Source organism: Cyprinus carpio, chromosome B2 (assembly GCF_018340385.1).
Source record: "Cyprinus carpio isolate SPL01 chromosome B2, ASM1834038v1, whole genome shotgun sequence".
Taxonomy (NCBI): Eukaryota; Metazoa; Chordata; class Actinopteri; order Cypriniformes; family Cyprinidae; genus Cyprinus; species Cyprinus carpio.
In genome coordinates this window covers 28,189,914-28,203,203 of record NC_056598.1, presented here as the reverse complement: position 1 = coordinate 28,203,203, position 13,290 = coordinate 28,189,914, and the positions used below count along the sequence as shown (strand labels likewise).

Below are 13,290 nucleotides of genomic sequence, written 5' to 3'. Positions count from 1 at the left end.
TGCAAAATTTACTTTCATCAGAGCACATAACTTTGGACCACTCAGCAGCAGTCCAGTCCTTTTTGTCTTTAGCCCAGGCGATATGCTTCTGATGCTGTCTGTTGTTCAAGAGTGGCTTGACACAAGGAATGCGACAGCTGAAACCCATGTCTTGCATACGTCTGTGCATAGTGGTTCTTGAAGCATGACTCCAGCTGCAGTCCACTCTTTGTGAATCTCCCCCACATTTTTGAATGGGTTTTGTTTCACAATCCTCTCCAGGGTGCGGTTATATCCTATTGCTTGTACACTTTTTTCTACCACATCTTTTCCTTCCCTTCGCCTCTCTATTAATGTGCTTGGACACAGAGCTCTGTGAACAGCCAGACTGTTTTGCAATGACCTTTTGTGTCTTTCTCTCCTTGTGCAAGGTGTCAATGGTCGTCTTTTGGACAACTGTCAAGTCAGCAGTCTTCCCCATGATTGTGTAGCCTACAGAACTAGACTGAGAGACCAGTTAAAGGCCTTTGCAGGTGTTTTGAGTTAATTAGCTGATTAGAGTGTGGCACCAGGTGTCTTCAATATTGAACCTTTTCACAATATTCTAATTTTTTGAGAGATACTGAATTTGGGATTTTCCTTAGTTGTCAGGTATAATCATCAAAATTAAAAGAAATAAACATTTGAAACATATCAGTCTGTGTGTAATGGAATGAATATAATATCCTAAAAGTACCCATTTAATAAAACAATTCAAAAAAATCAAATTTAAGAAGATATTCTAATTTTTTGACCAGCACCTGTATATATATATAAGTATATAAAAGTATCCAGTTACTAAGACATTTCACAATATTGTAATTGAAGAAGATTTATTGTCAGTTAGCATTTTTTTTTTTGTTCTCTGGAAACAAAAGAAGTGAGACTAATGGAAATGATTAGATGCTGGATGTGAAATCCGGCTGTACCTCCAGTCATCTTTGGAGAGGTTGTACAGGATGTTCATCTCGTCGTCGTCCTGCAGCAGTCGATACGCCGCGCTGACGTGATGACTCTCCAGCACAGAGCGGTCATTGTACAGTATAGCCGGGTCCGACCTGCAGGAATCAATGTAAACTCAGGCCTAACAAAACTAAATCTGATTTATATTTTACATTTCCGAAGTTGAGAGGACATACAGTGTCCTGCTGTGTGCCTCTTTTAGCTTGATTCTAATTATTGTATATTTATGTATTGTGCTGTTTTAAGCTCATATTAAACTGGAGAACACGTGAATTGCACAGGGCCTTGTAAGTGTGTTTCTAGGTGTTTGCCAAAGTCAAAGAAGTGTAAGTCTCGATATTATTTAGCTTCTCTTATACTGTGAAATCAAATACATAAAATATAAAAATATAAAAAAAAAAGCATAACTGCATTAAACACTGATAATAATAAAAAATGTTTCTTGGCAGCAAATCAGCATATTATAATGATTTCTGAAGGATCATGTGACACTGAAGACTGGAGTAATGATGCTGAAAATTCAGCTTTGATCACAGGAATAAATTATAATTTAAAACATATTCAAATAGAAATTGGCTATTTTAAATTGTAATAGTATTTCACAGTATTGCAGTTTTTACTGCACTTTTGATCAAATAAATGCAGCTTTGGGAAGCATAAGAGGCTTCCTTAAAAAAATCCTTATTGAGCCCAAACTGAACAGTAGTGTATACAAACTAACCCACAGACCAATGTTTTAACCCATTCTTCTAATTTGTCCCAGGTCATGTTTGATAGTAGTTTGATTCAGCCGGTTGAAGTGTTGTGTGTTTGTCAGTGCAGGAGTCTGATTGATGACTCGCCCAGCGGCCCTCAAGCGTTACCTGGTCTGGATGTGGAAGTTGTTTGTGGTCCCGGTGTGTTCGTAGTCATGGATGACAGCAGCAAAAAGCATTGCAAAAATCTCCAACTCTGTCAGCCAGTGCTGGAGAGGGAAAACAATGTCCCATGAGAAATCTTTAACATCTAAATGAAGTAAATCGAGAGCAGTTGAAGCCTTGATGAAATCTCCACTTTCTAAGCTGTTTCTTCAGAGAAAAAGTAATCCCATGCGCATTTCTTCCAAAGTTTCCAAAGATATCTCAATAATGTTTGTGCTCAGATTTGCCAAGATACTAGAATAGATATAGACTAGATATAGATAGAATAAATACAAGGTAGATCTCAATATGAACCCAAATATTTCAACCACCACATTCTTGATGAAAAAGGAAAAGATCTCAATGTCTCAAAATGTGTTCAGATTTGCCAAGACACCAAAGTTTACAATAAGAACATTTCTACCACATTCAGCTCTACATTCTTACTTTAGGACAACTATTGACTCATGTATAATTTAATTTAAACATTTCAGAGCAATAAAATGAAAGAATTAATCAAATGAAATAAATAAAAATATCATGTGGTTTCAAATTAAAATTCATCTCTATATGCTTACTTTGTCTATTTGTATTTTAGAAGAAACAGAAGAAAGAATTTCAGAAGAAAAGCCTAAAACAAAGTTAATATTTAAATTAAACATGACTGAGAACTCAATGAAATCTATATTTCGGAGCAATAAAAAAACAGTAGCAGTAGAATAATGAACAGGCTCTGAAGGACGCTTGCTGCATTCTCGCAGGACTTCATCTTAATATTTAATCACCTATTAGAAAGACTCCAGTTCATTTCAATTTGGTGTAAAATGACACCATCTCACCTCATTTGTCTGCAGAACAAACCCTGAAGTGCATTGTGATGAAAGAAGTGGCTCTCTGTGAGAAAGCATTAATTGTGTAATGGCTAGTCAGATGGATGAAAAAGCAATTTGGGTCGATGACATGTTAAGACCCTTATATGAGTAAACAGTTAGATGATTCTCACTGTTTCTCTTCAGGAACTGCTGCTTTATGATTGTCCTGATGATTGTTCATTAAAAAGCTTAAGGTGGGTGTGTGTGTGTGTGTGTGTGTGTGTGTGTGTGTGTGTGTGTGTGTGTGTGTGTGTGTGTGTGTGTGTGTGTGTGTGTGCGTGTGTGTGTGTGTGTGTCTGTGTGTGTGTGTGTGTGTGTGTGTGTGTGTGTTTGTCAGCAGAATTAATGATTACGCTGCTGGATTTCTGTGCAGTTACTCTTGGGTTCGTGCCCACAGGCTTCGACATGTTTTCACAGTAACATTATCAAGATGATTAACACCGTATCTGCATGGAACAACGCGACATTAGATCATTATAATCAACAAGCCAGTCTATGCAGCATGAGCTCGGTGTGAAGCTTTGATAATGAAAGGTAGCAAGTGAGTGTTGTTATTTTTTTGCCACTGAAAACACAAGATAAGAGTTTACACAAACCCAGCATTGTGAACTTAAACTAGAACTATTAAAACAGTTTTGGCAATTAAAAAAATATTAGATGGAAAAAAAAAAACTATTTTAAAAATTACAAAAATTTGAATGTTGCCTTAGGAACTTAGTGAAATAAGGCTGAAGTACTAAAATTACTAAAATAATAGGTTGAAGTAAAAATAAATAAATAAATAAATAATAGTACAACTACAGCTGAAATAAATGATACTATAAACTATACAGAAATACACATAAACAAACCGACAAAAATAACAAAAGTGCATAAAATTTATTAAAAATTAAACTAAAATTAAAATGAAACCTGTACGAATAAAAGCTAATAAAAATAAAAAAAATAATAAAAAGACTGCATATAAACAATACTAAAACAAGAAAAACTAAAAAAAACAGTACATATAATATATTATAAATAATGAATAAGTACATTTTGAATTTATTATTATTACTATAAAAAAGTAATGTGTATATCAAATTTGATATATAAATATATAAAATATAATATATGATAATATGTACAAACTATTTTTTGCAAATGTGTAGCATGAATGAAACAGCAGTCTACAATTTATTATTCATTTAAATGAATGAATGAATGAAATAATATATATACTGTATATATAGAGAGAGACAGAGTGGGAGGGAGAGAGAGATAAAATACATTTCTTTAGATTCATTTAGCAACATGCTAACGTTTAATACAAATATTGCTAAATTAATCTCATAACTCCCTAATAATAAAAGACTGCACATACAAACATTAAGTAAATTTCCATTTTAAATTCAATTTAAGATTTTACATTTACGTTATTTGGTATTTAAGAATTGACACTTTATTAAATTGTATTATTATATTATGTATGTGTGTTTCTATATATCATTTATTTAATTTTATATAATACAATAAATTATTTATTATAAACACCTGTCATCTTGGATGGATTATTTCACTGAGCTTTTGCAGTGCATAGTGGGAATGTCTTCCTCATGAAGAAAAAAAATAGAATGTACACAAAAGATCTTAGAAGGGAGTATAATTATAATTATATAAGACCTCTTGACCTATTTGACAGCAGTCATGGGCCTCTGATGTGATCTCTCTGTGTTTGTGTGTTTCATCTTACCACCATCCCCGTCTTGAGGAGGAGGTAGTGCACGGTCTGTGTGACATCAGCTGCGTGTATCAGGTTGTGGTAGGGGTTTTTATGTTTGCTGTATCCCACTTCCAGAGCCTCCACAAATGAGACCAGTGCTGAGACGGGGATCTGTCAGAGATACGGAGTTAACAATAACTCTAAAAAAGACTATAACGGCCCTCAACTCTCACTTCCACCAGAGCTGTTTCACCTTGAAGCGGCTGATGAGGTCGTATCGGGTGAGGAGCTCGTAAAAGATGAATTTGAGTGCGTGGTCACCGCTCGACTCGTTCAGAGCAAATACATCAAAAGACCACTTATCCACATTCTGAGAAGAAGAAACACAGAAACAATCTCAGATACAGCACACATACAGATGTTGAGTGAACTATTTCTTTAAGAGTAAATAATATTTTGGTCACTTTAATACCCCAATAATATTTTAAAGTGCCTTTTATGTTTGTTTTGTATCATTCTACCCTTGTCTCAGGCTGGACTTTCAGTCTTAAAAATATATCCTTTTATGGGGAAGGAAGTCGTGGCCCTAATGGTTAGAGAGTCGGACTCTGAATGTACAGGTTGTGAGTTCGAGTCTCGGGCCGGCAGGAATTGTGGGTGGGGGGAGTGAATGTACAGCGCTCTCTCCACCCTCAATACCACGATTAGGTGCCCTTGAGCAAGCACTGAACCCCCAACTGCTCCCGGGCGCCGCAGCATAAATGGCTGCCCACTGCTCCGGGTGTGTGTTCACAGTGTGTGTGTGTTCACTGCTCTGTGTGTGTGCAATTCGGATGGGTTAAATGCAGAGCACAAATTCTGAGTATGGGTCACCATACTGTCATCATCCATTACTGTGTGAAAATGACAGTAAAATGTTTGTTTTGTATCATTCTACCCTTGTCTCAGGCTGGACTTTCAGTCTTAAAAATATATCATCATCCATTACTGTGTGAAAATGACAGTAAATATATATATATATATATATATATATATAATTACATAATATATATATAATATATATATATATATAGTAGTATATATTGATTTATATTATATATATATATGTATATATTTATATATACATATATATATGATTAATATAAAGTTGATCAAAAGTTCATCATATTTTTATCATATTATAATAAAATTATATAAATTTATATAAAATACAAAATTAAAAAAAATACATAATATTCAATAATTACAAAATAAATTAATATAAAAGGAATACAATTATATAATTGTATTCATATTTTTATCAATATATTTTATTTCATTAGTAGGGCTGTCAAATGATTAATCACGATTAATCACATCCAAAATAAAAGTTTTGTTTACATAATATATGTTTGTATACTGTGTATATTTATTATGTATATATAAATACACACACATGCATGTATATATTTAAGAAGAATATGTTATGTTTATATATTAAATATATTTATATATAATATAAAATATAAGAATATAAATATATAAATGTATATACATGTAAATATTTTCTAAATATATAATTTATGTGTGGTATTTATATATACATAATAAATATACCCTGTACACATACATATATTATGTAAACAAAACTTTTATTTTGGATGTGATTAATCGTGATTAATCATTTGACAGCCCTATTCATTAGTTTTATTAATTTTGATAATCTAATAATTTAAATACTATTAAAATAATCAATCCTCATTTTTTTAAATGTTGTATTAATAGAAATATTAATGATGTATTATATTGTATAATAATACAATTATTACATTACAAAATTTTAAAAATGAATGAATGAATGTATTTTTGTGTATCATTTGCAATTCAGCTGTAATGTTGTCAAATTAAATAAAAGAAGTGTGAAAACATTATTTAATTGTGTGTATTTAGAATACATCAGTTGCTAGCTATGACGTTACCCTTAGCAAGAGAAAGGAGTCAATCATTTTTCATTTTCAATTTAATTCCACCATAGAATGCTATTATACAGATGTACATCATCTGAGATATGGTGGAAATGTTCTTGACTCTCAGAGGAAAATGACAAAAATGACAGAAATCTTCTGTGATGCACGTATATCTACTCTTGTTAGCGAACAAATAAAAAGTACATGAAAAACTATAAGAGTAAAAGTATGTTTTGAAAGTTTATTTTAAAGGGGTGCTATTATGCTTTTTCATTTTTTCAACTTAAATTAGTCTGTAATGTTGCTGTTTGATGTCGCAGCAGGTGGCTATGGTAAGGGGCATAACATTTCCTGACCAGGCGTCGTGTGCTGCCAATCACAACACATACTGGCCCAGCTAACCAATCACAGCACATTTTGTATTTCTGTGGCTCAGTGGTAGAGCATTGCGTTAGCAGCGCAAAAGGTTGTGGGTTCGATTCCCAGGGAACACATGTTAGGTAAAAAAAATGTTAGCCTGAATGCACTGTAAGTCGCTTTGGATAAAAGCGTCTGCTAAATGCATAAATGTAAAATGTAAATGTACATGTATTTCAGAAGGGGGGCCTTCATTTGAAACAGGAACTATTCAAGCCGTTCATGCCAGACTGGGGAAAGAGGTGTTGTAATAATGTAAAATATGTGAAAAATAATGTTTTTTTTTCCTAGTATGAGAGCCTGTTCTAGTACACCCCCAAAACAAAATCAAGACTTTGTAATAGAGCATAATAGGACCCCTTAAACTAATAAGTCCACATGGCCAAAAGTAGCCAGAGTTGAAGAAACATTAGTTTTGGTTTGTAATTTTTTTGTGTGATACTTTGGGAGCAAAACCAAGAAAAAAAAGCTGAGAGATAAAACACAGTCTGTTTCTAAGAATTCAGGAGTGTTTGTGTGTGTTTTACCTTAAGCACTGCTATGACAGATGGAGGGTAACTCAGGCCCATCATGTTAGAGGTTCTCCGGTACATTCTGTTAGAACGAGATAAAAACATCAAGTGAAAGCGGCAGCACAGACCACAGGCTCTCCAAACACAATGCCCTAATCTTCACCTACAAAACCCCAAAACATCAAATGTAGAGGACAACCTGCACTTTCTTTAAAGAAATGCTTTGTCAAAGCAATTTATTTGTGCAGTGTTGCTTGAAATGCATTAGAATTTAATGAAATTATGCTAACGGGTGAGAGAGAACGAGAGAGAGAGAACTGTGGCAAAGTGATTGTAGTTATTCAGACTTGTCAGGAGGATGATGTATATGCATACGCTGACTCACTCTGAGCTCAACACAAAGATTTATAATAATTTCACAGAAGACTTGAATGCTGCCTGGCAAGGGGAAAAACTGAAGAGGAAGCGGATTGATTCATGAGCACTGGAAGATTTTGGCTTGTGTTCTTAGTTTAAAAGTAAAAAAAAAAAAAAAAAAAAAAAACTAGAGGTGATTTATTTTCCATTGTTGATATTATTAACTAAAAATTAAATTATTAACATTTGAATATTATATATAACTGTTAAAATCTGTTTTGGTCATTGAAATAAAGCTGAAATAAAATAAATATTAGATAAAAATATTTGAAATGTTGCATAACTTAATTAAATAAAAAGTTTAGGTTGAAGTACTAAAAACAAGAAAACTAAAGCTGAAATAAACAAATTATAGCTATATGGAAAGTAAAAAATAAAGGTAGTACAATATATATATCATTTAATAACTAAAAACTTAAAGAAAAATAAAGGAAGAAACAAAAGCACAAATAAAAAAGTTACTTAAACTTGAACTACATTAAAAATTAAAAATAAAAATATAAAAATAAAAAGCTAATTATAAATTCCAAATCTACATCAATATATTAATAAATATTATAATAGTACAGTATATAAATAACATTAATATAACTGTTATATGTTCTTTGATCCTTTGAAATGAATGAGTTTGACATTACAACATATACTTATTTTGACATGAAAAAATAGTTTTCAGCATACTGCTTTGTGTTTAACCCCACCTCTCCACGAATATCCCAGCCTGCACTGCGTGTACGATGCTGCGAAATCGCGGCTTCTCTTCGGTCCGTCGAAGCATCAGGCCCATCTGCCGCGTGAAGGTGGAGGCCAGCCAATCACGGACCTCTGACGGCACGGAATCTGATTGGATATCGCTGAGCTCATCCTCGGTATCCACCAATCGTTAGAGAAAGAAAGAGAGGGAGGGAGGGAAAGACACTTTATACATGTCATCACCACTTACACTTAAAATATCAGCTGTGACAGGTAACTGTTTTTTGTGCATATAAGGAGGATAAACGACTATTTTTACTGTGATTGATGCTCGAGCCAAGACCTACTGGTTTAGGACTAATCCATCACTAATTATGGAAATATCAAGTGTGTTGTAAATAAGGAAAAGAAAATATTTGCTTTAAAATGGCACTGGATTCACATTTAACGATTTTACACCACTAAAACCATCTTCACAGTAACTGTGCCATAAACATCTGTGTATCCAGACATAAGCTGTTATGACGGATTTAAGTCCACAACATCACAGAGTGAACATGAATCTGATCGACCGGACCGGTGGTCTCTGTGGTTTGGCATGTGAGCGGGTTTGTTGCAATCCTGGGCCTCAATGACGTTCCAGTTACATAATTCCATAAGCTTTTATCGTTTCTGACATCTAGATGTTCACAGCTGTTATTCTTCACTCTGCTCGTCAAAATAAAAAGATATTAGAAACACTGGAGCACCGTGATGGAGCGCTGCATCGCCTCACAAAGATATTAAATACTATCATTAAGCGGGAATGAAATGGAACTGATAAGGATGGAGTTTTTTTGGCTCGTGTCATTTATGTGCTCTCAATGCAGCTATCAGCATGTTCTCATGTCCACATTTATTTATTCATTTAGCAATCGCTTTTATCCTGATGAAAACATGTCTGGGGATATTATATTTTGTGTAATTCACATTGCGACATTATTTTGATTTAAACACAATTTCTAGCCAAAATCTCTTGTAATGTCATTTTTCATTTATTTTATTTTATTTTATTTTATTTTATTTTATTTTATTTTATTTTATTTTATTTTATTTTATTTTATTTATTATATATTATTCCCAGTGATTCTCATGACTGGAAAATGTTTGACTACAATGCACTTAAAATGGCTTCATAAAATACAGATGTTCATAAAATAAAGTTTTAATTAAAACCAACATAAATTAGCAGTAGAGCAAATACACATACAAATATATATATATATATATATAATATTATATATATATATATATATATATATATATATATATATATATATATATATATATAGATATAAATGTGTGTGTGTGTGTGTGTGTGTGTGTGCGTGTGTGTAGAAAAAAGTACATAATATTCATTAAATGACAAATATGTATATTAATTTTATGAAATATTCTATTTAGCACAAGTTAAAAAGAATCAATTATTTATTGAAGCACACAGATCTTTAACTGAATCGACCTCTATCTGAGTGAATAGCTTAAGGCTCCATTAGACTGATCCTTGACCAATTTGACAATTTTCCCTTTACAACGACTCCATTCAGGGATTGTGCGGAAAAACTGGATCAGCATCTGACACGGAAAGACTGAATAATGCGTTGTTACAGCTTTGTGAGCAATGCAGTGGAGTCAAACATTTGTGAAGAGAACAAAACGGCCTGGAGATGATTATTCATCATAAATGTACAACATAGTCCAAGCAGTTACTTTGCAACTGATGGCTTTCATGAAACAGCATGAGAAAACCAATATGTTTGCAGCTGTATTACAATCAATATTTTTTTTCTTAAGATATGAGTCACATTTATAATTTCAGTTTGATTGCTTGCGGTTATATTTCATATTTTGGGTAAGTAAAATAACAGTGTAAAACCCACACACTTTACCTTGTTTCCTCAATATAGACCGATTCCAAAACAGTGGCAGCATATTCCAGGTTTTTCTTCAGGTCCACGAGAGACGCCTCTCCTCTCTCCAACTGTTTTACCAAACATCGTAATCTGCAAAACAAGCACATGCACATACATTAATTCTGAAACACAACTGAATGGCTGTTTATTTTACAAAGCAATTATCTGAGAGCACCAGCCAGCATCAGCGTGACAAATTCAGCACTCGATTCTGCAAAACAAAGATCAATAATACATTTCCCTCCCTGAAAACATAAAAACATAAATCCTGAAATGCAGAAACAAGAAACTACTTCTATAGCAAATACATAAAAAACAAATGCATCAGCAAGGATGCATTAAATTGATCAAAAGTGAAAGTAAAGACATTTATTATAATAAAATTATTATATTTCACATAGTTAGTTATTTTTTGAGCTTTATATTCATCAAGAATCCTAAAAAAAAAAAAGCAGCACAACTGATTAACTGATTAATAATAAATGTTTCTTGAGAATCAAATCAGCATATCAGAATGATTTCTGAAGGATCATGTGACACTGAAGACTGGAGTAATCATGCTGAAAATTCAGAATTGCATCACAGGAATAAATAATATTTACAAGTATTTTCAAATAGAAATTCATATGTTAAATGTGTATCTTGATGTGACAGTCATGGGCATTTCAGAAGCACAAACTGCAGCTGCGTCCCACCTGTGTCCACCGGCACAGGTAGTGTTTTCTACCGTGAAAGTGATTTCACACCAGTAAAGCAGCTGGACGGCAGTCACCGTGACAATCACACAGTGACAACCCAAACCCCAACGGCCCTGTTCATCCCAACACCTGATCTCAAATCACACTCTTAAACCTCAATCAAACACAACATGACTAGCAATGCGAAATAAAACACTAACATTTCAGTTGTGTCAGATCAGAAGACTACTTTTTTGTAGTGCTACTTTTCAAAGGTTCCTCAATTAGTTTGAGACTTAAATGACATCTTTCTTAGATCTTTTTCTGCCAAGCCTCTATTTGCTCTTAATTTAACTTCATTGCCATTTAGTTATTTTAGTATCACTGATTTAGTATTGCAGTTCTTGGTGATATGTTTTGTTTAATATTTATTTATATTTAGTTTTCACTTTAATATGAGTTAGAAATTTTGTAATTTTGTTGTTTTTGTCATTTTTATTAGTTTTAATTTATTTTTATTTTTAATATAATTTAAAAGATGTCTATACATATTTACTTAAATATGTTTAGTAATGTTGTTGTTTTTGTCATTTTTATTATTTTTAATTTGTTTGATTATTTTTATTTGTATTATTTTTATAACTTAAAAATGTCCACATGTCCACATTTAATAGCTTTTGTTTAATTAGCTTTAATTATTTTAGTAACTAAATAATTTTGTTCTAAACAATTCTAAAAAAGAACTGCAACTAGAAAACAAAAACAAAATAAGTTTAAGATTTTTTTCAATATTTTGTTTTCACTTTAATTTTAGTTAAAGGTTACATGATTATTTAATAAAAAACATTTATTTATTTTTTAAATATGTCTATATAGTATTTACTAATTTTATCTATTAGTTTTATTTAAATTATTATTATTATTGTCATAATTCATACATCAAGTTAAACTACATAAACTACCTTGACTATTTTGACAACTAGCCAAGCAAAGTAAGTTTAGGTTTTTTGTATTTTATTTTGAGTAACATTTATTTTATTTAGAGTAATAAAAATGTCGTTTTATGGTTTGAGTCTTAATTAATAATAATTACCCTAAAAGAGATCTTTTTCTATTTGTCTAGGGAGTTTATTCCACACAGTCAGTTATTTTCTGCATGCAAACTGTTATAGAAAGATGAAAAAATATAACAGGCTTGTGTTTGAGATCCAGGGAGATAATGCCATCCATCAGAAGCATGGCAACAATAGCCGTCCTTAACGCTCTGCACACAAAGCTTGTTTCAGCTGGGATTGACAGATGTCTCAAGACATGTGGGTGGAACATGACGTTTGATTGGATGAGCACAGCTGCCCGTGTCAGCAGCTGCCAATCAAGTTCAGCAAAGCAAAATAATTTCATGAGAAACTTCAGCCGATTATTTTTTGCCACAGGAAAATAACTGCAGCCTCACCTCAGATGCATGCTTCAAATACTGTATGAGGAAAATCCTGTTCATTCTTAAGATGTTTATTCACCCTTACAAAGTCAGGCCTGCTGGAACAAAGTCTGGGAGTCAGGCATCAAACTTTCTTCAAGCTTCTCTTGCACAAAAATGCTTTGCCAGGTAACCTAAAATGTGATTCATGTGGTAACATCTAAACAAACTGATAATGTTCCAATCATTATTATCTTATATAATTAAATCAGGTTAAACACATCAGATTACACTTCTACAAACTGTAAGAAACAGCTGAAGACAAATACAATGCTACTTTTTTGCTCTAGCTTCTGTACTACTCAACTACAGTTGGCTCTTGTACACTATAAAAAAAAAAAAAATGTTGCAATTAGCTATCACAACTTAAGAATAAGCATTAGTGGAGAACATTTTAATAATCTACTATGAAGAACCTTTTGTGGAATGGAAAGATTACAGTACATGAATGTTAAAGGTTCTTCATGCAACCATATTAGCCTATTTAAAAAAAAAACTTGATTTTCAAGAGTCTACTGTAGGGTTAATGAAAAAACCAACCCGATCTCACATGAAAATTTAACTATTTTATTAGCAGGCAATCTCGTATGAATTCATTGCAATGTGAATCATACAAAAACATTTCATTTTTATTTTAAAAAAGCATAAAAGTCCAGCCCAAACTGTCACTGGGGTTTGTGTGAATTAGCTACCAATTCACCAGATAGCAAAATACTTACAACTTGCCATGAGATTGTGTTGTGAA

General features: G+C 32.6%; 1 protein-coding gene across 5 annotated transcripts in view; it reads right to left on the bottom strand.

Moving 5' to 3' along the window:
- The window catches only part of LOC109072797 (calcium/calmodulin-dependent 3',5'-cyclic nucleotide phosphodiesterase 1C-like), a 62,823-nt gene that overhangs the window by 11,433 nt on the left and 38,100 nt on the right, over positions 1-13,290 (bottom strand). For all 5 annotated transcript variants that reach the window (XM_042719002.1, XM_042719001.1, XM_042719003.1 and 2 more), the window contains 7 exons: positions 10,367-10,481; positions 8,448-8,629; positions 7,345-7,411; positions 4,708-4,824; positions 4,485-4,625; positions 1,845-1,945; positions 948-1,076 (listed from right to left, as the gene is read on the bottom strand). In XM_042719002.1, the coding sequence (XP_042574936.1) occupies positions 948-1,076; positions 1,845-1,945; positions 4,485-4,625; positions 4,708-4,824; positions 7,345-7,411; positions 8,448-8,629; positions 10,367-10,481 (852 nt within the window). The remainder of the gene's footprint in view (positions 1-947; positions 1,077-1,844; positions 1,946-4,484; positions 4,626-4,707; positions 4,825-7,344; positions 7,412-8,447; positions 8,630-10,366; positions 10,482-13,290) is intronic.